Below are 24,031 nucleotides of genomic sequence, written 5' to 3'. Positions count from 1 at the left end.
TCTTTGGTTCCCCTGCATCTTGGGTGCTTATCTACAGTGTATTCCTTTTTTTTTCTTTCTTTTTTATGGTTTGTTGTTTCCCCTTGATCACCAGGGGAGAGGGCAAAAGTCAATGAAGTAGCCAGGGTATTCGGAGCTAGAGGATCCCACTGTACTGTACATCATCAATACGAATATACTCTTGAGTATCTATACTTTAGCTTCTTGTAGACATGGCGAATCGCTTGTGCCTATTGAATGCGATGAAGCGAGACGCCGTCTGACAATCACTCCGGAAGAACTATGAGGTAGCCCAGATACCAACATACCAACAGCCCCTGAAAAATACCGAGTGTGATAGTTAGATAACATGCTAAATGACCACCTCCACCGCGGGGCTCTAGACCAACCCAACCGGCTGCCATGACTTAAAATTGCAGACATTTGGGTCGAATTTTTCAGAGGGGCGTAACGAGACCAAGGGTTTTTTGGGTTTTTGGCTTGGCGACTCTCTCAATAATGGCATTATTAACTTATTGAATTAATTACTATTAGTACTATTAGCTTAAAGTTCTCCGCCCGCCGCAGTTGCTGTCCACGGTTCACCATCAATCTCACTCTCATTCTCACTCTCACTCTCACTCCCTCTTCCACTCCTTCTCCCTCTCCCTCTCCCTCTCCCTCTTTCCTTCTTTCTCCGCCTCTCACCACTTTTGGGAGACTTGGAAAGCTCACTAAAACCATGTCCATGTATTCCTGGCATGGTTCAACTGCCACCACCAGTACTGGTCATCGAACGCATCCTCATCCTCAGCAGCAGCAGCAGCAGCAGCAGCAGCAGCACCGACACCAACGCCAACACCTCCCACATCTTCCCCATCACACCGCGAACGCCGCCGCCCCAGCCGCCGCCGCCGCCGCCGCCGCCTCAAATCCGCGCATTGACTCGACCTCGACCACCATAAAACCCACTGCTGCTCCCCCAAGTACCTCTGCCGCGGCCCTTCAGATGCCCCAAATGCCATGGCTTCCCTCGATGATTTCCGCGCGAGCCAACCAACAGCATACAACGCTCCCTAACTTGTCCACGAATTTGCGCTTACGACCACAGCCGACGCCGCAGCCTACTGCACTTGATACACAGCAGCAGCATCAGCACCATTCGCACCCCCACTCACTTTCTCGGCATTCTCAACAGCAACAGCAACAACAACAGCCTGTTCCTATGGTCATTGATGCACGTCAACAGCAACAGCAGCAACAACAAAAACAAAAACAGCGACAGCAAAAACAACAGCAAGCTGTCTCCATATCGAGCGAAGAGAGTGATTTCGATACCTCTGATTGCAGCGTACGACATATCACCACCGCGGACGCGTTGGGAGACCAGGATTACGTTTCTTCCGATGGGATGGGCGCGAACACAATCGCACGTGCGCGCTCACATGCTCGCGCACAGCAGCAGCAGCAGCAGCAGCGTCGCCATGGTCATCATCCTGTAGGTGGGGGTAATGGCGGAACCGCCAACAGCACCGCTACCACTACTCCTTCCAATAGTCAGCGAGATGGACCCATCCCCAACGGTAATGCGACAACAACCCGATCTGGCACTACAGCTACTACCATTCTCATTGATGATCGCGATGACCTCGACCTCGATGCTACCGCCGCAGGCAACGACAGTGCCGACAACTCCCTAAACATCACCGGCGACCGTGAAGGGCCCCGCAAACACGGGAAGCGCCTGACCACCCTCGAGGAAGTCTCACTCTTCGACATCTGCAATCGCCATGCTCACGAATTCGGTCAGCGCAGTAACCTGTGCAAGTGGTGGATGACGGTCACGGAGGAGTTCACGCGCGACCAGGGACATCCGTACTCGTGGCACTCGGTCCGTCGCAAGGTGGAACTCGTGACCAAACAACGCATGAAGTTTCTGGACGAGCAGCGCGAGAGACGGGGCAGTGAGAGCGATGATCGGTCGAATCTCAGATGGAGGGCTGCTGTGGATGCGTGGATTCCCACGTGGCAGAGGTGGGAGGAGGCTGAGGCGAGGCGGATCGAGAAGAGGGACTCGAGGAGGCCGAGGAAGAGAAAGGACAGAGAGTGGGAAGTGTGGGTGAACGGCAACAATGACGGGGTCAGTCCTAGCTTAGGGGCTTGGAGAGCGACGCGGAGTGTGAGTGGCAGCGGAAGTCCACTGGTGAACGTTGGTGGCGCTGCTGCGCAGCTCCCAACACCGTCGCAGCAAGCGCTCTCAACGCCGCCCGCCTCCACGCCCCAGCACACCAAAGTCCGTCTACCCCCCGGATTCGATAATATGTTCGCCAGTCAGCCGCAGTCCCATTACCACACCCCGACTCCAGCCCCAGCGACTATGCTAGGCGGCGCATCCGGAGGCCGACCGTCTCTGGACGGGTCCCTCGCTCTACAACAACTAAACAGCACCCCTTCAGGAGGCGAGGCGGGTAACGCAGAGTCGTCGTCGATGATGAGTGCCGTTCTAGAGACATTGGGCAAACTCAACCGTCACCTCGACGCTGCCAATCCCACCACCACCCTACAAACCTCTTTCAAACCCCTCGAAACAACCGACAGCCGCTCACGCGCTGCCACCGCCACAGCGCAGCAGCAACAACCACAACCATCCCAATCGCAATCCGACACTAGCTCGAACCCCGACGACCCCCCCTCGCCCACCCAAGCCCCGAAGATGTCCCAAGTCTCCTTCCTCCCGATCCCAACTCACCTCATCGCCAAGCTCAAAACCGAACTCCGCGAGGAGATGCGTGAGGAGATGCGGTCCGAGCTGGCCAAGGACCGCGCGAGTCTCGAGGAGAAGCTGGACTCGGTGCAACGAACGCAAGAGATGATCTTGGAGATGTTGAGACAGGAGCCGTCTTGACTTGCTTTGTCTTTCCTTTTCTTTCCCCATTTATCACGTCATACTTATACCCCATATATTCCCTTGATTTGTCTTCTTCTATATCGTGATATATTTGCATATGATACCCACTGGTCTAGAGCAGTGTTGTCTGTTTGATTGTGCTCGGCCAGCCTTTTTATTTGTCACTTCAGTTTCCTTGCTTCTGCTTCCTTTCCTCCTATATACATACACCTATATATTACCTTACCCTTCAAGATACCTGAAATATACATTTAATCCCGTTGGATGGTTCACCAAAGAACCATCCACTCAGAAGTCCTATATCTCGTCATGAGCCTCACTCACCAAACCAAGATCAAAGTACGAAACATCGCAGTCTATATTGCCTCCAAAAACCTAGAACACGGTAGTAGGTATAGTATAGCACGCAGGAAAGGAAGGCAGGCCCCCAGCGAAGCACGAATGAAGTCAAAAAGAAACAATAAAAAAAATAATGATAATTCCCGGCTAAATTACATAGTTTGATAACAACCATTCCATGAGAGCTTTGTGTATGAGTGAGATTGTGTGGGAGGGTTTAAGATGCTTTGTGTCAAAAAGAAAGAAAAAAAACAAGAATCGTTTCTGTTTTTTCTGGGTCATTCCCCCATCACGCAACACCATCATCCTTGAAGTGTTTCCTTCATCACCAGCGGATATCTCTCTCTCTCTCTCTCTCCCCTCTTAACTTTCTGTCCTCTTCCCCTCGTTCCTTTTGCCTGCACAATGGCTAAACTGAAGACGGAGAAAAAAGAACTTTCTAGTAGTAGAAAGTCTCGTCGACAGTGCGGCCTCTCATCCAGCGGGGCTCGCTGCCACGGACGTAGATATCCTCGAAGAGGATGCGGGAGTTGCTGTCGGGGACGGGCATCTTCTCGGCGATGGCGACCTCAGAGTCGACGTGGGTGCGGGCGGCCTTGTCGAGGGCCTTGAGCTCCTCCTCGGTGCAGACGCTCCAGTCGAGGATCTTCTGCTTGAGACCGGCGATGGGGTCGTGGGTGCTGCGCATGCGCTGGATCTCCTCACGGCTGCGGTAGGTGGTACCGGGGTCGGACATGGAGTGACCACCGTAGCGGTAGGTGACGTACTCGAAGACGAGGGGTCCGTTGCCGGAGGTGGCGTACTCCTTACCGTACTTGACGGCGGCCTTGGTGGCCAGGACGTCCATGCCGTTGACCTTGATACCGGGGATGTACTGACCGCGCTTGTAGTACTCGGTCAGGGCGGAGGAGCGGGCGGCGGATGTACCCATGCCGTACTTGTTGTCTAGGGACGAATTGTTAACAGTAGTTCCTCTGGGAAGGGAAGGCAAAACGTACTCTCACAACCGAACAGGGCGGGCAAGTTCCACAGCTTGGCCATGTTGAAGGCCTCGAAGACCTGACCCTGGTTGGAGGCACCATCACCGTACAGGATGATACTGGTGGCCTTCTGGTTGTTGTACTGCTGGGCGAACGCCAGACCGGCACCGACGGGGACCTGGGCACCGACGATACCGTTACCGCCGTAGAAGTTGGGGGCGAACATGTGCATGGAACCACCCTTGCCGTAGGCGATACCCTCACGGCGACCGAGCAGCTCACCAATGATGGAGCGGACGGTACCGCCGCGCATCATGGCGAAACCGTGGCAACGGTAGGCGGTGATGATCTTGTCGTCGCGGGAGATAGCGTGCTCGATACCGGTGGCGACGGCTTCCTGACCGGTGGACAAGTGGCAGAAACCTCTAATCTTCTTCTCCTTGTACAGACGGTCGGCGGCCATTTCCATGCGTCTGTTCCAAAACTCGTTAATAAGGGAGTTGATGCGAGACAGAGGGCACCCGTAGCAGCATACCTCATGGCAACCATGTCGTAGTACATCTGCTTCAGCTCCTTCTTGGTGATCTCCAGGGTGTAGGGAGGGGGATCGATCTCGTAGGTCTCGAAGCTCTCGTCGGAGAGACGGACGGTGAAGGGCTTGTCATCCTCCTACAGAAACAGTTAGCTGGATGGAAAAAAAATCGGGATTGAGGACGAAGCATTGAGGTCCCATCGGTTCACTGGGAGGCGCGTCTTACCTGAGGGACGTTCTCAGCATGCGCCGAGGCAGCGTCGGTGGTGACGGAGCGACGGGCAACGGGGGCAAAAGCCTGACGCCTCAAGGGGGCGGCTTGACGGGCCGCAGCACGGAACAACATGATGGATGAGAGGCAGCGGAGGACAGCGAGATGCTGATGAAGGTGAATGAACAGAGGGAGAGCAGTGCTGCTGTTATCTTTCAACAAGCCGGATATGTTGGGAACAAACTTTCCCCTGCGACTAGGCGGAATTCGGCAGGCACGGATTAGATAAGCATCCCTTAGAGGCCGTCCGGTGTAGCAGTTGCAAACCGAGCAAACTGCTCCGAGCGACTCGGGCGATTGATTATTGTAGAGTGTTGAGGTGCTACAACTATAGTTGTACTATACCGGCAACTACTTGTTTTCCCTCTGAACCCAAATGCATAGTGATGACTTCAGGAGTCATATTCTAATAGAATCTTAGCAGCTATTCAGTCATGCCCGCCGTCACCTTTTCCCATGACTTGTCGCGGTCAACTCCATCACTCCGGGCGTCACCGCCGGAGCCTTGGCAGCATCGGACTATGTTAGCCCCGAACTCCTCCCTTGTCCGGTTAAACATTGAAGCTAAAGTGACTTAGGCTGACGGTGTCGAAACCACAGAACTGTTTCTGGGCGATGATAAACCTTTGGAATATGAGGTGAAGCCAAAGGAAATCTGTGGCCGTGGCTCAGGATCTGTCACCAGATCGACCGCTCGTGACTCCGTAACTCAGCCTCGATACTATATAAAATTTTACCATCCGGGGACACACCGTCTGTGCATGGGACTACAGAACACCTTGATCACCATCCAAATACTTCACCTCTGGCTGCTTAAGTGGTCAGTGATCTAGACTTCATCTGTGCCACTGTTCGCAAGATAAAAAGTATAGCTACTCTAGAGCTATTGCAACATGCATACCTTCTGTTGAATAGGTGCTGAGCGTTGTACCCTTGCCAGCATGATCCCAGTCGTCTTCGACCATATACTCGAATGACAAGGTATGCTTACCTATGAAAAAAAACCTTTTCCATGCTCCAACTTCCTCCGACATCATTTTCTGTTGGCACCGTCGAGGCAGATCCCACCTTGACATTTTGGCCCCCGTGACGGGAGCATGGAAAAAAGCAAGAAGACAGAATCTCACCACGACATGCATACCACAAAATAATATTGGGTCGTGGCGGTGCAACTGTCGCCGATTGGCCATAGGTTCAGTAGGACCGTGGAATGAAGTTCTTGCTTTTTCTGAGTCTTCATACCCCATTGAAGTCTAGCTGGGAGCGCCACGCGAAACCGTAAGCGACAAGCTGGGCAGGTCAGCAATGGTGTGCATGGGGTGCACGTTGGACTATGCTGACATGCGTCCGGGTCCCAACAGATGAATTGTTTGCTTGTACGTTAATCGGAATTTGAGACAAGGGTATTGTTCCTTCGAGCGTTGAAAGATGATAGGTAGTGATGCTAAGGCCATCCTGGCTGTGTACCTGGGCTAGCATAGCTGTGGGTGTCTTAATTCCTGTCGCGCGATAACCGATACCTCGATTTCCCTGGGGCAAATAGAGGCCAGAGATTTGACACCTGCGTCACCTGTCTGCTTTTTCTGACGTTGCATGGCAGCAACGCACACCAAGATGTCAAGAACGGGGACAGGTAGGTATAAATCTGATGCTTCGAATGCTTCATCGTCCGTCCTGGTGGGTCCTGGGGCTCCAGATCAGCTTACTCCATGCGGATATTTAAGCGACCACAACCACTGCATCGGCACGAACATCAGCCAGAAATTCGGGCAGATCCCGAATGATCGCTCAGGGTGGGCTGCACCTTAGCAGTACCTAATCTGGAAGCGCAGGACACATTGAACACCGTCCTCAGACTTGCCTCGATACGGTAATTGTGTTCAGAGCTCTTGAGGTCGTTGATCAGTTGGTGATCGCAATACAAAAAGGGGCGAGATCTAGAGTAATCATGTCAGCCTAATGCGACTCCTTGCTATTGAGGCATTTGCCAAACTATTCAATGCTTTTTATTATGCGCCGACGTGCTGCTGTTGACTCGCGCAGCTCGACTGCGCCTGTTCTCGTATCGTATGTGTAAATAGGCAGTGGGTGGACCATCGCTCGTCCGCAAGTCCCCATAGTTCGTTGTTATTAATATCTAGCCCACGTTTGAATTCTCGTTTCCCTTCGAAACGTGGCAGCGGGGTGGATAAGCCCAAGACTGGTATCAGTGATACTGTTCGTGACAGTCACAGAGGGGGGGCTTCTTGCATGGGGCCTGACAATTGGAAACAGTAATCAACACTCGAAAAGGCATAGTCCTGGAAGACCTTGTTCTAGCTATTTTTGCGCAGCTTCTGGAGCGTTTCCTGACAAGCAATTGAATGGAGCTCTTGAGCAGGGATAAGTCCTGTTGGCTGTTCGGGGCTGCGCTTGCCAAAACCTCCTAGTTTTCGGGTCAGTGATGTGCGTAAGTATTTTGTGGTTGTAGATCTTATTACAGAGACACAAAGACACGGCACATCGCAGTACAAATCCTCTTTTCAGCTGTGAACAGAATCGCACTGTTGATTCGGAAGATCGAGGTCGAGTCGGACCTCTGCTAGAGTGTAGTGTAGCAGCTAAGTGCATGACTCTCTCACGGTTCGATTTCGCGGGACTAAAGAGACCTGCCTCTTCTGGACCATGTCCGACGATAGTTCATCGACTACTGTCTCAAGGTTCGGTAGATCGCGAGAAGTTTCAGACCGGGGGAATTCTAGAAGAAAGCAGAAGAGTGCGATTTGTTGTGTTCTGAAGCCGGAAAACTTTCATGACTCTGGTGGGGAATCGTAATCGCATTGCTTCAGTTAAAGTTTGCTTAGTTGGTTAGTCCTCGCTAGTTCGGGTGGAAATGGTCACAATTAGCCTGCTCGGGTTGTATCGAGCGGTATGGTATGGCCGCGGGTTATTGAGGGAGATTCTGGATGCAAAATTCGAAGAGAGGAGGTACGGAGTATTCGATTGTTCCTCTGAGAGTCTTCGAGACCATCGTAAAATGCGGATTGTGGATGACATCACGCATAGCATTGATCCGATGAATGTCTGCTGGGAGATAGGTGTATCGCAACTAAATCTCAATGGGAAAGCACCGGGTAATTCCAAGTTCGGATTTATTGTAACGAGTATAGTTTAGATCGATGATACTGCGAAACGGAGCACTACCCCAAGAAGTGCAATCCTCCCCCGGAGTTCCGAGGAACCGTTCCCTGCTAAATTAATTAGTCTGACCTTCAGAGTATCAGGCTATCAGCAATTCAGTAGTGAAGGGTGTATGAGTGCCTAGTCATCGCATTGACCACTACAAACCCATACCTCAGAATTAATTATAGTACTATCGATAAGGGGCGTGATCGAGGCCTTCCACTGCCTGTGGACATACGCACAGTATGCGCACTCAGAACCAGTCAGTCGGGACCGAGGTATAGACTGAAATAAGGCACCTTGAATCACAATCGCGTCAATAGATTGGCAAGGCACATAGAGGCGATCCGATGATGAACCGATGCTCAAATCCCGCAGCGAGGCGACTTACTCAAGTATCTACACAGCGACCTGCGGAAGATCGTCGTTGCAAACCCACTGATCGATGGAGTCACCTTGCGTGAGGCTCAGACTATGCGATTTATTGGTTCCTCGACAGCCTTTCTGGGAAGGTGAATTGGCCGAAGACGCGGAGGGCAGCAGACAGACGGACGGAAATTCCGCCTTATCCTGCGATGCTCAAGCTCTCTGCAGATACTCCATCGATCCATCTGCAGTAACTACATGACGGCCTCTGTAAATTGGCCATAGCGGGCGGATGGGGAGTGATCGGTTCCACACATCATAATTACTCAAGTACCTTCTTTGCAGCCCTCGTCCATGACAGGTCGCATTTGAGGAAACGACCTGACAACACGATCGTGTTCAAACCAGGCATATCTGGCTCGTACACTACTCTTGTTGCGTGATACACCTGATCGCCGGTCGGAATGTATCGCAGTTCATTGTCCGGGGCCGTGCTACCCGGACGGTCGAGATTGACTCCCAAAAAGTGGTTATTAGGCGGGTTTCACGATTGTTTCAACCCCCTTTGGAAGACAAGGATATCTACTTCACTCTGCGCCATATTGTCAACGGTAATTCCAGGGGCCGCTTACATGAACCTGTCGGAGATCATGGTTGGCTTAAGCGGTAATTATGGGTTGTTGGCCATATTGGCAGCGCGACGGACTTGCTCTATTCAAGGATGGTCGCTCCGGTAGTTTCTCCCTCACAAGTGGAGTGGAGATGGTCTGCACGGAATGTCCGAGACTGCCGTTGCTTCAGGTGGTTAATTCCAGTCAATCGTACTTCTGTTAAGCACCTCCGACTGCGCTCAATTGTCGGGTCGATGAGCTGGGCGAGGCGACATCTGACCAGTCCAACGCCTTTGACAGTGGAGATGAAAGGAGACAGTAAGTTAGTGGTGGTGGTGGTGGCTACTGTCCCGACCACTTCCGTCCAGTTACCCCCCCCTCTCAGCTCGTGCATGACTAGTCACTCAATGAATTCTGGCGTCTGTGCATATTGTTGAAATCCGGGTTCTGGGGGAGCAGAGATCTGAATCGTGGGGCTCCAGATGAGATACGGGAGAGACGATCCATCCTCGATACAGTACGAAGTACGGAGTACTGAATGAATAGACGGGCGGTCGGCATCTGGCAGAGCAAGAGTCAGCCGAGTCGGCCGGCTGGTTCTCGAAGGAACCGACCGAGGAAGAGTTATGGAAATCGGTTGGAGTAGGCTGGCAATAGATGAACGATGCCGTCAAGTGATCCTTGACAGCGTTCCAACCTTCCATCGAAGCCAAACGTTATCGCTGGCCCTACCGTTGTCGAACAAGCACGCGTGCTTTGCCACTGGCGACCCACGGTTGACCATAATGGTGCAAAGATTTGGGCACAACGGCAACGTGATACATCGGCAAGACCCCGATGGCTATGCCCTCGTCTCGGGAGAAATACGTTTGGCTGTACCATGGTCTATGCCGTAGGTACGGAGAAGGTAGACTCGGTTTACGTTCAGGGCACTGAGAGGAATCGCCATTGCCAAGATGAGGTCAGGTCTCGGTCGCGGGGACTGCTTGCACCGCACCGACTTGATTCACCAACCACCTCGTGTCGACAAGCACCCAATTATGCTTTGAACTGTGGTGTATTGTTACGGTGCACAGGGCTGCTTTTTGATTTAAAGTTTACATCTATCAAGTTGGAGGAATGGAGAGGTCAAGCATTCTCCTCCTCCACCTCCAACAAGGTTACCGCACCGATAACACACCACCGATAAAGTCGTCCTATGGTTCGGATCAGACGATCATCCAGCAAAGCCGGAAGGGGGCCGATCATCCGTGGGCTGGACAGCGTTCCATGGCAGCCTGTGGTCGTCCTTGAATTTCTATAGGATTTCGACTGACTGGGGGCCGAATCCTCACGCTGTAGGGCAGGAGGAACGGAGGGTGTATGCGTTTTTGTATGCATTGGTATGCATTGGACCAAGATGGGGATGAGGGCGGAGGCGGAGGCGGACAAGCATTGCTGCGCCTACGAACGAACGAACGAACGAACGATGGTCCAAGTGAACAACTTGTAGTCCATGCACTAAACCTTACCTTTAATGCTTACACAACTAAATTAGTCTGGTAAGTTACCAGGTCTTTCTCTCATGTCTTATGCCAATGGTTCTTTGACCACATTGCAGACATTGACGACATGCTTGGCTCCTGATCCATGAGGGACCGTACCAGGCTACAGACCATCAGCGTACCTTAGTTCGCCTCTCAAATTAATTGCTTGCCGCGCTTCAATTGCGGTCGGAAAGCAAGTGTGGAGAGAGAGAGAGCCGATAGATTGATTACCTATGGATTGATTCCCCGCATGGTCGGATTTTTGGACTGAACCCAACAGTCAGGTTCCGGTGGATGAATCATCCGCCAGGGTGCAGATTAGAGAATCCCTAGTCTCCAAGTTATTCAGTCAGTCAGTCAGGCAGACAAAGAGGAACAACCAAGGCAACCTACTAGTCAGTTATTCTTATCCTCGGAAGAGAGTGGTGTGAGTGTCTGTCTGTGTCCCCTTTTTTTCTTTGACGGTTCAGACATTAGGGGGTGAGAGAGGGGGAACAATTGAGAGAGTTGAGACTAGGGGATAGGGACCGAGTAGGTTTAGCGTCTGATTACAGTACGGTAAAGTATACTAGGTACCTTTAATACAGTAGTACCTTAGTCTTCTAGTCTAGCCATGCGGGTGGAAGCTCACCCACGGTGGGGATCCCGCTGTTATGCAGCAACCACCACCACCACCACTCGTTGGTCGGCGGGTTACGTACTTAACCTCTTTCTAAACACCCTAACAGTCCTGCCATGCTTTCCCATGGGTCAACCCTTCGACACTAGTTTACAACTTCGACTCAGGAACTCAGGAGAATCATGCCGGAAATGCTGCTTTCCCACTCAGTCATCCAGTCACTCAGTCACCCAGGAGACCTGACAGAAAACGCTCAGGGATCGACAACCCACCGCGCATTGTTGAGGTCAATCGTTGCTGCATTGTGCAAGAGTATCGACTGGAGTCCCGAGGATCCTTATAACAGACTTCGATAGACATCGTCAGCTCTGCATGTCACCATTTCCCCAAGGTCTATCTATCTACTCCGTATCTATGGCAGCCTTTGGAAGGCAGCAAGACGACCGATGAGGCGCATGACGGACCCCGATAGTGGCGACCTGCAGATACTAAAAACCCGGTCGTGGCTGGATGATGAACAAGACAAAATCTCCGAGGGTACGGAGCTGATAGATGGAATGGACATATCCAGGCTATGGGAAGAGAACCACGGACATCTCTAAGTCCTTAGCAAGGCAATTGATAGTCTGATATCAACTGATCCCTGCCTGCCTTCCTGCCTGCCTGCCTTCCTGCCTGCCTGCCTACCGGCTTACTTGGTTGGTTCTCATTTCAGGTTTCAAGTCTCTAGGGATGGGTTGAACTGGGATGATGAAGATAATGTCCTCCCTACCTCGCATATGCCCATCCGTCTCCCGTTTGCTGAGGACCCCAGGAAAGTGCCAGTGCCGGACTATACCGATGCATATTGCATAATGAGTCTATAGGGTTCGTGTAATTTCACCTTAATTAAGACCGACGGACGACCTTTGCTCAGGCAGTTAGTATGTCTTCAGGGGCAAACCATATAGAAAGGTGTAAACCTTGTTAATGAGGATAGGAATTGGCACGGTAACCGGACGGTATCAAGTCCCTGGATCTGCCCCACAGAAGTGGGCTTAGTGAGTCTGTAACATCCATGGCTCGGCTGCCAATTGCCCCACTCAAAGCCTAGTTCGGTTCTTTTTTTCTGTTTCCTTTCTTTGCTTTTTCCCTGTTCATTATTCTTCTTCTCATTTATTATTATCATTATTATTATTATTTTTTTTTTAGAATTATTTTTTAGACTTCTTTACCATGAATTGATTTCTTCCCGGGGGCCGCAACCACGGCTCATTTGCAGTACCTGCAGCCTTTCCAGTGGTAAGAAAGCACCTCTGTAGAATTGTGCGAGGGAAAAAAAAATGACGCCAGGAATCCGCAGCAGAGAAGACGACCAGAAAATAGAAAAAGTATAAAATAAAATAAAATCAAATAAAACAGAATCGACTGATACCGATACAGTCTGCGTACTGAGTTCTCCGGTAGAAGTGGGTTATCAATGGCGCCGTCGTAAAATTATTCGCACCATCACGATATCTCCAACTTGCACCTCCTCTTTTCCCTTCGTCACTCTCTTCTTAGCTTTCTTCCTCTCTTGATAATTTTCCTTCCCCTCTCCGAGGTGACCCTGGTGTTTCCAACCTTTGGTTCACCAACTTCTCCAGGCTCTAATCTCATCATCATCATCATCATTATCGGGGGCCCTTTTTTTTTTCTGCTTCAGAGTTGCTTCTACCCCCACCAGACCTTCTTCCGCCCCCCCACTTGGTTCCTCCTCTCCTTCCACACGCCCCCCCTAAGCAGTAAATCCTCTTGCTTTTTGGCTTCAAGCAAGCTGCACTCAGAACTCTCTGCCCCCTTCAGCTTCCATTCCCTTCTCTCCTGTCTTATCCTGTCTTATACCCGTCAGTCTTGTGTTTCAACAGGCCCATGTGGAAACATCGGCCCCCCTCCAGATCGGATTCCAATCCTGGAACCAACATACCAGCCCGTCACGGATCCGAGCGTGGTTTCTTTGGTCGCTCGAAAAAGAAGTCTCCGCTTCGTAAGTCTATACCAATGTCTTGAATGCTTTTCTTATCTGCTCTCGTACTAGCGTTGGTCATGAGGATGTGTTAGGTTTCGGCTGCTTGAATCTTATATGGTTGTTTCCTGCTGCTGCTGCAACATTACCTCTGCCTCTCTCTGCTTCTGGTCCCTCTGCTGTCTCTCCTTTGGACCCATTCCTGTCTCCTCCACACCCTTAAACTGCGTTTACTCTCCACTCACCTCTCTCTTTCCTACTTTCTCTCAATTCTGCATTGCATCGCTGCTCTCTGTCTTTGAAGGGGACGGCCATCATTCCGGAATCCACGGGGAGAGCACGCTGTGTTATACTACCCTACCTTACCATTTCCTTACTTTCATCTCTACCGCTGAGGTCCATCACCCTCGACTACATCTTTTCTCTTCAGTGACTGACATCGATCAACGAATCACCGCTTGCAGACACCTCCGGTTCTGACTCTAACACTCGTTCATTACGCCCGTTTCGTTCCTTTACCCACCGTTCAGACCGTCCAGGGAGCGGTTATTCAGGCCATTCCGACCCCACTCGACCCCGCGCATCTTCGAACGCGAATAGTGCTTCCGGCTATCCGAACAATAACCTCAATTCATCTTCTGGCTCTGTCGGCGCAGCAAACCCCATGGCGGCCGTGGACGTGGACCGCAGCCGGACGCGGCGCGAGAGGACCTTTGTGGGCAGTGATTGCGCCGTGTGTGACGAGCCCTTAGAGCATACCCTGCGGGGAGAGCGAGTTCTGCAATTCTCCTGCGCACACGTATCACACGAGGCCTGCTTCTATGAGTTCATCCGCGAATGTGAGGGCCAGTACTGCCCTACATGCGATGCGCCGCTTGGCTTGGACACTAGTCGGGGAGGCAATGTGCTCGATCTTGGTAGGTGGAAGGTGCGCTCTAGGTGTCATATTGACATGTGCTGATCGATCATGCATAGAAAAACTAAGCAATATTGTCCGCTCAGTGACCAGCGACGCAGCTACGCAACGAAGTGGTTATACGACCCCTACGCCATGGGATTCGAACTCAGCCCCCGGACGTCGTCCCAGTGATGTAGGAAGTCGCCCTAATACCAACCGCGAAAGCCGGGATATGTATATCCGTCGAGACAGCAGAGACACTGGCAGCCATCGCGATCGTGTCGAACGTCTTACCCAGGGCTCCCGCCAACAGCATTCACGAAACGGTAGTGCCGCCGGGTCATCCGCCGATTACAATGATCCACAACATTCGGCCAATGTCAGACGGCATGACTACGACGTGCAAGCCATGGAATCCGACCTCAGCCCCCGTCCACCCATTACGAAGAACCCCATCCCGGCTCCGACTGTGACCATTCGCAGCGAATTTCCCACTCTCAACCGTTCCCGCCAACAGCAGGCCCTGACCTGTCTAATCACCGTCGAAGTGCCCGAGGGTAGTTGGCGCCCAGATGACGATGATTTACGCCACACAGAAAATGCTACGCCTCAACCACAGGACGAAACATTGAGCGCCATGCGATTTCCCACCGTTCAAGAGCCTCGACAGATTCCCTTCGAACCGCAGGAGAATCTGGACGAACTTGCGGAGCAGTTGCGTAAGAAAGTTGACAATTGGCATGGCCTGGAATTCCAACGGTAGGTTCATTTCATCAATTGCTGGTGCATCCCTGAAGCTGACGTGAGTAAAGGTTCGGCAAGCTTAGATTGCATGGTCAGATGAGCGTGGGCAAAGATCGTCAATCCTGGCAGGAGCTGGAATGCTATCTGTTCGGTGAGATGCTCATTTGTGTGAAGGAGAAGAAAAGCAACCCCCGTCGTCACCCTGATGAGGAGCCAGCGAAGGCAAAGACTACGAGGTCAACGCTGAAAGGATCAATCTTGATCAAGAAGCACCTTCAGAGCATGGAGGTCTCGCCAGGTGAGTTGAACTGCCAGGAGTAGGTGACCTTGATGACTGACAGTGGTGTAGATGACCTTGTCCTGACTTTGAACTTGTCTGTGGCCGAGCTTCCTTGCTTCTACCTTCGCTTCCCTACCCGGAAACAGCTTGACATTTGGCGACGGGCCCTCATCGATTTACATCCAGTGGATGGCATGTCCCGGAACGGCGACTTTGACTTGGATAATTCTGGTGCGGAGGAAGAAGAGTACCGAGCCAGCCAGATCAAACGCCAGGCTTCTCTAAACTCGTCCCACGGAGCGGCTCGCTCCAACAACACGGCTATAACCGATTATACCAATGCCGGCATGGATAGTCCATATCAATCCTCGTTTCACATTCCCCTGGACCTTGTTGTCGTGATACCGGTCTCTTCGTCCATGCAGGGACTGAAGATTACTCTCCTCCGAGATGCTCTCAAGTTCCTTGTACAGAACCTTGGCCCTCGCGATCGCATGGGGTTGGTGACTTTCGGCTCGAGTGGTGGAGGGGTCCCGCTAGTCGGCATGACTACCAAGAATTGGGGTGGTTGGAGCAAGATTCTTGACTCTATCCGCCCGGTGGGCCAGAAGAGCCTTCGTGCCGACGTCGTTGAAGGTGCTAATGTGGCTATGGACCTGCTCATGCAGCGCAAGTCGGCCAACCCTGTCTCCTCTATCCTTTTGATCAGCGATTCCTCCACGTCCGATCCGGAGAGTGTCGATTTCGTTGTCTCCCGTGCGGAGGCTGCCAAGTTCGTATTCGTCATACCACCTTGAGAAGTGCTTTTATACTGACCATATGCAGGATTAGCATTCACTCCTTCGGTCTAGGATTGACCCACAAACCGGACACGATGATCGAACTGTCAACTCGCACCAAAGGTTCATACCTCTATGTCAAGGACTGGATGATGCTTCGCGAGTGCGTGGCTGGTTGCTTGGGTTCCCTGCAATCGACTTCGCACCAAAATGTCAAACTCAAGCTTCGTCTGCCCGAAGGGTCCCCGGCCAAGTTCGTCAAGATTAGCGGCGCTCTTCACACCACAAAAAGGGCCACAGGGCGCGATGCGGAGGCTGCTCTTGGAGATCTGCGCTTCGGAGATAAGCGCGACATTCTCGTTCAACTCGTTATTTCTCCGGATAATTCGAGTCAGGACAATCTGCCTCAAGACGCCTGGGAGAGTCTAGTCTCGGGACTCGAGGCACTTGGAGGTGTATCGGACACTGATGACCAGCGTGTGTCCAGTGTGGAGGAGGTCCCATTGATCCAGGCAGATCTGACTTATGGTGACCTCTTGAGAGACGGCCATCTCACACATTCTCCCCGACCTTCGCTGTTGGCCATTACTATGCTTCCTCCGAACCCGAAAGCCAAGCCTGGCCGTCCCTCTAGCCCCCCTATTCCGCCTCTTCCGTCCATTGTTCAGCGACGCATGGAGTTATTGACGTCCGACATGCTAACGAGAGCACTCATCCTCGTGTCGCGTGGGCAGCATGATCGCGCACAACATCTTTTGACCGAGACTCGCAGTATCCTGAAGGGTCTTGGCAAGGGTAGCCTGCCTCCTCTTCCTCCTGGAGCGAAGCCCTCTAGTGCTAGTGACTCTGGTAGTCGAGGTGGGACCCCCACATCGTCCTCATACGATGGCCACTCCGGATCTTCAGACACGGCAACCATCACGCCAGGAGCTGGGGTTGACGCGCAGACCATGACCGCCTTGGACGCTGATCTCAAGGCCGCTCTGGAGTGGATCAACCACCCAGCTGTTTTCTCCCGCGACTCGCGCAAGGCTGTTCTGCAGGGAATCGGCGTGATCTCCTCGCAGCGTGGTTACACCTTCCGTTCTCCTGCTGAAGCTCACTGGGCACAGCGCGTGGCTGGAGTCCGCCGCTTGACTGACCGCTCCAAAGAATGGCGGGAAACCGGCGGCGACGCTCTGATGGAAGAATGATTTATCTTTCCTCTTGTACAAATTGCGCTTCCACCTATTTTCTGGGTTGGCTTATCTGCTTTGATTTTCGCTCTTGTTCCTGCCACTTATGATACCACTCTGTTCACCACGACTGTGCGACACGATACCACGGTTCTTTTTACTTCGTCTCTAATTCACTTGTATCTATACTGAGAAAATTTCTGTACATACCGACAAGCTTTGTTTACTACTTAATCGGCGGGGGTGGTCATCTTGTCTTCTTGGGCTGCGTTATTGGGAATGATTTTCACGGCTTTGGTGATATGGATGGTGTCATTGACGGAGATCTGGTGTTTGATTGTTGTACCTTACATACACGTGTTCGATAATAGATTTGTACGAGTATTGATTCGTTGCTGAGTTCTGATTTTCTCGAGAAGTACATGCTAGCCTTAGGCCAACATGTTAATACTGTTTAGAGCACATACCCAAGCACAAGAGCCATACTCTTTTTTCCCGCAAGTACCCAGCATAGAGCAGCCATAATGGGACCATACATATCTCTACATATTCACAGTATCGGTGTAGCTGATAGATTGGCCACATGATCTGAAGCAATTCACCAAGTCATTCTCGATCGATCCTCTCCGCGCCTCATTCGAAGCTTTTCCCAGTCGAAGACCATTCGCATTTTTCATTATGCCTCTCGTTAAAATAGCCCTTTACATGCGTACAGTACTCATCGATCCCAGGATAGATCGATCCCAACCATTCCTTCAAGCAACGAAAGATCGTGCGGCTGGATCCAATCCACCGCAGTTTCGCGAATCATACATCAAAGATCACCGGTGAAACCCCGAAGAACCCGCTGCGACGTGCACCCAACAAGAGAGGGGCGAGTCCACGCCACTCGGGCCATCTTTTCTACAACGAGGCCCCAAGTGCAGTCGCATCGGCTACAGAATCAAGCCCAGAAGGCCCCTTCTCTATCTAGCGACGATACTTTTACTTATACGACGTGACATCAGTAGTAGTGTTAGTCCAGACCCAACTTGCACGGCCATCTGCACGGCCCCAGATAAGTTTCAGAGCTGGTTCGGAAAGCAGATATTGCAAGCCGAGTCACTACTGGACTGGAGCATCGGCCTTGCAATGTTCGCCCGGGACTCCGCATATTCTTGATTTGAAAGATTTACTGAAACTAGCTCGGGAGGAAAAAAGCGTTTACAGCGCCACTCTCAAAAGGATCAGACAGCCTACATAGGGTCTGGTTACGGACGTGAATACAGGTGTCATGCTCGATTTGGCTGTTATGATTGTCAACTTGGAAGAAGAGATACCCTGCCCAGTCTGGTCTAATCTGCACTCGACAACGGATATGAGATTACTTCGATTAGTGTAATAGCAACAGCAATAATATTCACGCCTGAACAAAGTGATTGGATTTATGTTTGGCGCACGCCCACAGCAACTCGGACCTTAGAGAAGAGTTTCTAAGGTGGAATCCAGATGGCATGGCGTACCAAGGACTAGGCTCGCATTGCGCTCTTTGAGAGTTGATAATCGGCTTGATTCGCTATGCTTGTATTGTTTTTAGTTATGGCTGTTGTCTATAGTATATGGCTTGATAATATAGTACAAATATGATTATGCTAGGCTTTTTGCACGCATTATGCATGAAATGCGACACCGGTCTCGGCACTGGTAGCCTCTGACTCCCCAGCCGCGACGAACTCGAAGCCAAGGGCGCGCCAGTTCAACTCCTTGCGCCAATGTAGGCCGTAGTACTCCCGATTCTTCGTCGAGGCATCATCAGTACCGCCCTCAGCCGTCTCCACTGGATGATCAGACCCAGCCTCAACGGGCACCGGCTTGACCACGGGCTCCGAGGCCAGACCGCCGGACACCATCCGGCCGCGGCGCGGGAATATCACCGCACGGAACCGCGAGAGAAGCAGCCCCATACAGCAGCAGATGCACGGCTCATGCGACAGGTACACATCCAGGTCGTTGCAGAGATAGCCTCCCTGCTCGCGGGAGCGGATCCGCGGCCCCACACCTCCTGCACCTCCACCCCCATCCCCACCCCCATCCGCATCTACCTTCTGTTCCTCCGCCTCCTTGTGGTGATGGAGGTGGATCGCATGTGCCTCTGTCTCGGTAGTCTTCTGATACTTCTCCGGCGGCGGCGCAACCGCATCCTCAGTCTCCTCCTCCTCTGCCACTCCCGCCCCCGTCTCCGCGGAGGAGAGCGGAACATCCGACTTCCGGAGAAAGTACTCCTCTAGCCCGTACAACACGGGTCGTATCTTCTGCCGTCGAGAACCAGGCTTGTCCTCCCGCCGCTTGCTCGAGATCAACTCCACCGCCCGCATCAGCGCATGCAGCTCCGGACCCCCTTCCCAGTCGGCATTGTACGTCCCGCAATGCGGACTCGGCCCGCTGCCGCCCGCGATCTCCGCCTGCGCGGGGTTGCCCCCCTCCCGCCGGGAGTACCGGCCGTCTCCGGCGACGGCCACGATCGCGTCGGTCCAGCTGCTTCCCTCTTCGGCGCCTTCGGTCGAATTTTCAGGGACGGGTTCTAGTTCCGGGTCCACGACCACGGCGCCCACCCCGCGGCCAAGACCGCTCCGCTCCGCCTGGGCGGCGACGGCCTGCGCCAGAGCCAGGTAGCGGCCGGCTTTCGGGGCGATGGCGTCGCGGACCCGGGAGAGGATCTGGGGTGGTGGGGCGATCAGCGCGCGCGGCGCGGCGGGGTTGAAGACTACGGGCCACATTTTTGAGGACCAGTGCTCGGCTTGTGTGGGGGTCAAGGGGGGTTGCATTGGGACGGTTATCGTGTGGAGGGTGATGTTGCTGGTCGCAGGGGTGGTGGTTTCGGCGGCTGCGGGTGGTGGTGCTGGGGTGGATGGCAAAGAGGGACCGGCGGTCGGGGTTTGGGGGAGCGGGGTTTCTCGGGGCGGCGGTACGAAGGGAGCCAGGAGGGTCTGTAGGGCCTCTGGGGCTGGGAGTGGAGACGGAACGAGGACGAAGATGGTTTGCGAGGGGAGGTAGCCTTCCTTGAGAAGGGCGGGGCGGAGTGACTCGGGGATCTGGTTGTGCTTGGCGAAGCGGCGGAGGTGATTTAGGGGGTGGGAGGAGTCGCGGGGGAAGGCGGAGTCGAGAGCTCTATTTTTACTGGTCAGTGATTGTTCTTGTTATTGTTGCAGATAGAAAGGAAGCTAGCAGGGATGAGGAAGGGGGAAACTGACTTGATGACTTTCGACGCGGTCTTGACGTTGACTTCAGCGACGTACGCGTCCGCTGGCCGAAATCGTGAGCTGATTGAGCGAAACCCGATTCACCTGCAGACGTACCGTAGTCTTCAACTGGGCGAGTCTCCTGTACGGAGCGAATGGGAACCACTTCGCCCACGAGAGGTTGAACCTCGCGCAGCATGTTCTCCGCATCCATCGTGAGAGTAATCAGAATGGTATAGACTTGTCGTGAGAGACTGCAGTTTTAGCAAAGAGATGTCGAGCAAATCGGAAGTGAGGAATCAATTCTATATGTATAAAGACGACTCATGCCTTGCACTTGGGTGAGCAACCAGGTATAGCCAGTGCAGACTGAGCCTCTGCCTGATAGTACCATTGAGGTCTGAACCGCAAAGATGGTTTTCCATGGATGGAAGCCTCCGCAACCCTGAGCCCTGTACCCTAAGCCCTACGTTGTACCAGTACAGTTTAGTGCAGACTTGATGAATCGTAGACGTCATGCAACGCCAACCACTTTAAGTATGGTTCTATTCGAAGTACGTATCCAGAGTTCGATTGACTACATAGACACGACACACATGTAGAGTGTGAGAATTCGAACTCAAATCCGGAAATGCGGGCTGTACAAGAGTTATAATTCGGACGAACAAGAGAAGGCAAAGCGCAGGAAAAACACTTGAAAGGAAAAGAAAACAAGCCGTATGGATATAAATCACTTGATCGCCGTCGTATCCATGCACAAAAACAACATCAACTCCAAGCCCCATGTATGTGTATGTATGTACTAGTACAGACACTGATGAAACGTCCGCAGTTACGCCCCCGTGCGGGCTGCTCTCCGAGACTCAAATTCAAGGCAAGTCATATAAGAGGAAAGTGGTTGAAAAATAAAAATACCCAGGACATGCACAATTCAACTATCCCGTTGAATTGCATACCCATCGCAGCGCTCTACCAGGCTCTGGTAATAGTCCACGAGCACTTCCGGTTCGGGAACAATGCGCCATTCGACGCGGAAGAGAAACTCCAGCTCCAGCAGTGCCAACTCGGTCATGCTGATGCCCCCAACCCGTGCGTAGGTCTTGTTGGTCCAGAAACTGTCGCTCAAACCCTTGCTGGCAACTGTAGCGCTGGTAATCAAGAACCGATGGATTGTCAGACTGGAAACCGTGAAGGCGGGATACATGGCACAGAGCCGATCGATATAGTATACCATGCTGAGCAGGATCGGGGGCGAGAGTGTGGCGTGGGTCGTGAGCCGTTGCAAGTAGTCATGAACGGAGATGCGGGGTGGCGTGCGAGAGTGAAAGCGGGTCAGCCGGCCTTGATGAAGGGGGATTTTATCGTTGAATCGGATCAGTTCCATCAGCATGCTGGAGATTAACACCACTAGATCCCGAGCATCAGCCAGCTCGTACTGGGCCGGCAGCAACTTCACAACGGGCTTTTCCGGGCGTAAACGTTTGCTCTGAGAGCCTTCCAGGTCTGCATGGCCCATCGCACCGGGCCGCGTCCCATCGTTGGTCGGGCCGTTGGGGCTGTTACGCTTATTGGACCCTGGACCAACGCTGCTGGGAGCCGGCATGGGAGGCGTAGCGGTTGAATGGGAGACAGGGGCAGGGGCAGGGGCGGAAGAAGCGGCAGCGGTGGCGGCGGCTGCAGGAACAGACGTTTGCGAAGGAGCAGTAGGGTGAAGGTGATGGTGACTGTGCTGGTGGGAGGCGGGAATGGCGGCGTCAGACGTGATGCTACTTCCGCCCCCAGAGGAGGTCAGCCCGGCGGACATCCGACCGCGAGGCAGATCCCCTGAGGGCCCCGAAGGGAAATGACCAACAGTGTGCCGCTTTAGAGCTGATCGCAGCTCTTCAATGGCGGCGCGGGAAGAATGGAGATCGAATCGATGTCTGGACGAGGTAGCAGGAACGGGCCCGGAGGGCTCATACTGGTCATGTGAAGGAATGGAGGTCGTCGTGGTCGAAGGGCGACGAGAACGCGGACGGGGAGAGGAGGAGGAAACCGCCGAGGAGGAGGATAAAGGGATGGAAGGTTGGGAATGCGAAGAATGAGGAGCAGATGGAGGATGGGGAGGATGAGGAGGATGAGGATGGTGTGTGTGAGGAGAGGCGGGAGATGGGCGCAAGGCGGCGGAAGGTGAAGGCGATGAAACTAGCATCTCCGCCCAACGAGACCACCACGTGGGCGCACGACTAGACGACGTGCAACGAAGCTGGCAGACGCTGCGAAACCTTGTGCTGCGGCGAGAGGCAAGGGCGGCGTGCACAGACACATTGTGGTCTGTGGGGAATGGATAGGGGAAGGAGAACTTCGACTCTTTTGGGCGCAAAAGAGGAAGAAGCCGTACACAACAAAGATACTGTACTGAGTAAGATAAGGGTAGAAGAAAAGTGGAGGTGAGAAGAAGAGGAGAGAGGGAGGAGGAGGAAGAGGAGAAACGAAAAATAAAACAATGACGCTGATCAGGGAACTCGAACAAAGAGGGGGGAACTACTCCGTAGTCCGTACACTACGTACTAGTACCGTACCTAGTACAATGCTAAGTTCCATTCAAGTTTTTTTTTTATTTTTCTTTACTCGTCCTGCGACTTTATCACGACATCTTACGGGTAATTATCAATACCACACTGCTTCCATGTGGAGAGAAATTCCTATCTCCCTCCAGTCTTTTGCTTGTCAAGGGGGTCCAAGCCACCAATTAGAATCGATGAGTGTCCAGGTGAATACCAGTCATACGGGTTTGTCGGCACCACCGTCCGTAGCGTATTACACAAAAGCCACCATCGATAATTCGATACATTCGCCCCGCCCCGTACGGAGCGCGCAGTGCGGCTAATGGATTGATTAGGATTGAATTCATTGGAGATAGTCAAGGATCTCGGGGTTGGCGTAAGCAAGGAACCTGACCCTTTGCCTATTGGCAGGGGTCTATGATGTATCCTCCAGCTTCTTCATGATGGTGTCCATTGATGAGAGAGGGATTCGTCCCGGTAACTAGGAAAAGACACTCTTTCCCATGGTCTCCCCTTTATAGCCCAAGTCAGCTGTCAACTGGTGATCATGCGCTTCGAATCTTTGCTTTTACCCATACGAGTGAGCGGTCTGGATTCACACACCCACTCACTTTAACTCCGAGATGGTCTCCAACCCCAACCCTCCCGGGTTCAACTTTTGGGGTTACACATTTCTTGCTCCCTCTTTCGGGTTGACCGACCTGGACCTCGTGGGAACACCGAGCTCAAACTCAATTCGTGGTTGAGCAATGGCTGTATACCATTGACTCTGTTGCTACACAAGCCTCAGTGTCTCGTAACATGATATTGCAACACCAGAATTGCGCGAGAGAGGTAGACTATGGGTCTCCTCGACGCCGATAATCGACGGTAGGGCTGAATCACATGACTGTATTGTACATAAGGCACTCACATTCACATCTTAATACCAGGCTGAGTCAGCTATGTCGAGTACATCCCAGTCGGATGCCAATCAGGTGACATCACCTGATAAGACGCCGAAAGCGGTCAGCGGCCGGCAACGGACAGCGAGCTATCGACCGTGGACAGCTGCATCAACCACTCAATCATTTGGAGCTGGTCGTTGTGAGATCAATTTCTGGTTGCTTGTGGT

At 52.6% G+C, this 24,031-nt stretch overlaps 7 protein-coding genes across 7 annotated transcripts; 3 read left to right on the top strand and 4 right to left on the bottom strand.

Annotated features, from left to right (window-relative positions):
• Positions 1-603: 603 nt before the first annotated feature.
• Positions 604-3,136, top strand: BO95DRAFT_444376 (uncharacterized protein). The gene has a single exon (XM_025586870.1). It carries the CDS (start codon positions 722-724, stop codon positions 2,882-2,884), a length of 2,163 nt encoding a protein of 720 aa, XP_025440798.1. The 5' UTR covers positions 604-721; the 3' UTR covers positions 2,885-3,136.
• A 45-nt stretch (positions 3,137-3,181) lies between these two features.
• BO95DRAFT_444375 (pyruvate dehydrogenase (acetyl-transferring) subunit E1 alpha) lies at positions 3,182-5,167 on the bottom strand. The gene is made up of 4 exons (XM_025586869.1): positions 4,965-5,167; positions 4,742-4,875; positions 4,225-4,679; positions 3,182-4,171 (listed from the first exon to the last, which is right to left on the bottom strand). Exons 1-4 carry the CDS (start codon positions 5,082-5,084, stop codon positions 3,666-3,668), a joined length of 1,215 nt encoding a protein of 404 aa, XP_025440797.1. The 5' UTR covers positions 5,085-5,167; the 3' UTR covers positions 3,182-3,665.
• A 438-nt stretch (positions 5,168-5,605) lies between these two features.
• Positions 5,606-6,404, bottom strand: BO95DRAFT_183048 (uncharacterized protein). The gene is made up of 3 exons (XM_025580884.1): positions 6,351-6,404; positions 5,911-6,299; positions 5,606-5,818 (listed from the first exon to the last, which is right to left on the bottom strand). Exons 2-3 carry the CDS (start codon positions 6,254-6,256, stop codon positions 5,793-5,795), a joined length of 372 nt encoding a protein of 123 aa, XP_025440796.1. The 5' UTR covers positions 6,257-6,299; positions 6,351-6,404; the 3' UTR covers positions 5,606-5,792.
• A 6,770-nt stretch (positions 6,405-13,174) lies between these two features.
• Positions 13,175-13,842, top strand: BO95DRAFT_444373 (uncharacterized protein). The gene has a single exon (XM_025586868.1). It carries the CDS (start codon positions 13,395-13,397, stop codon positions 13,755-13,757), a length of 363 nt encoding a protein of 120 aa, XP_025440795.1. The 5' UTR covers positions 13,175-13,394; the 3' UTR covers positions 13,758-13,842.
• Positions 13,843-13,941: 99 nt separating this feature from the next.
• BO95DRAFT_366622 (vWFA and PH domain-containing RING finger protein) lies at positions 13,942-17,171 on the top strand (the record flags this gene model as incomplete). The annotated part of the gene is made up of 5 exons (XM_025582754.1): positions 13,942-14,194; positions 14,253-14,934; positions 14,988-15,217; positions 15,269-15,971; positions 16,025-17,171. 5 exons carry the CDS (start codon positions 13,942-13,944, stop codon positions 17,169-17,171), a joined length of 3,015 nt encoding a protein of 1,004 aa, XP_025440794.1.
• A 1,616-nt stretch (positions 17,172-18,787) lies between these two features.
• BO95DRAFT_392547 (putative tRNA-specific adenosine-34 deaminase subunit Tad3) lies at positions 18,788-20,585 on the bottom strand (the record flags this gene model as incomplete). The annotated part of the gene is made up of 3 exons (XM_025583652.1): positions 18,788-20,300; positions 20,384-20,435; positions 20,489-20,585. 3 exons carry the CDS (start codon positions 20,583-20,585, stop codon positions 18,803-18,805), a joined length of 1,647 nt encoding a protein of 548 aa, XP_025440793.1. The 3' UTR covers positions 18,788-18,802.
• A 717-nt stretch (positions 20,586-21,302) lies between these two features.
• On the bottom strand, positions 21,303-22,927 carry phoB (regulatory cyclin phoB; the record flags this gene model as incomplete). The annotated part of the gene is made up of 3 exons (XM_025584403.1): positions 22,626-22,927; positions 22,407-22,596; positions 21,303-22,331 (listed from the first exon to the last, which is right to left on the bottom strand). Exons 1-3 carry the CDS (start codon positions 22,676-22,678, stop codon positions 21,303-21,305), a joined length of 1,272 nt encoding a protein of 423 aa, XP_025440792.1. The 5' UTR covers positions 22,679-22,927.
• Positions 22,928-24,031: the final 1,104 nt, after the last annotated feature.

This window comes from Aspergillus brunneoviolaceus (genome assembly GCF_003184695.1).
Source record: "Aspergillus brunneoviolaceus CBS 621.78 unplaced genomic scaffold BO95scaffold_46, whole genome shotgun sequence".
Taxonomy (NCBI): Eukaryota; Fungi; Ascomycota; class Eurotiomycetes; order Eurotiales; family Aspergillaceae; genus Aspergillus; species Aspergillus brunneoviolaceus.
Note: the sequence above shows the minus strand (reverse complement) of the source record. Positions and strands in the feature narration are given on the sequence as shown.

Excerpts from the sequence above, each read along its gene's own strand:
- BO95DRAFT_444376 (XM_025586870.1), top strand. The coding sequence starts at position 722 with ATGTCCATGTATTCCTGGCATGGTTCAACTGCCACCACCAGTACTGGT.
- BO95DRAFT_444375 (XM_025586869.1), bottom strand. The coding sequence starts at position 5,084 with ATGTTGTTCCGTGCTGCGGCCCGTCAAGCCGCCCCCTTGAGGCGTCAG. Across the intron at positions 4,876-4,964 it reads ATGCTGAGAACGTCCCTCAG|GAGGATGACAAGCCCTTCAC; the intron begins GTAAGACGCGCC and ends CTGTTTCTGTAG. Across the intron at positions 4,172-4,224 it reads CGCCCTGTTCGGTTGTGAGA|ACAACAAGTACGGCATGGGT; the intron begins GTACGTTTTGCC and ends ATTCGTCCCTAG.
- BO95DRAFT_183048 (XM_025580884.1), bottom strand. The coding sequence starts at position 6,256 with ATGGGGTATGAAGACTCAGAAAAAGCAAGAACTTCATTCCACGGTCCT. Across the intron at positions 5,819-5,910 it reads CAGCACCTATTCAACAGAAG|CCAGAGGTGAAGTATTTGGA; the intron begins GTATGCATGTTG and ends CCACTTAAGCAG.
- BO95DRAFT_444373 (XM_025586868.1), top strand. The coding sequence starts at position 13,395 with ATGGTTGTTTCCTGCTGCTGCTGCAACATTACCTCTGCCTCTCTCTGC.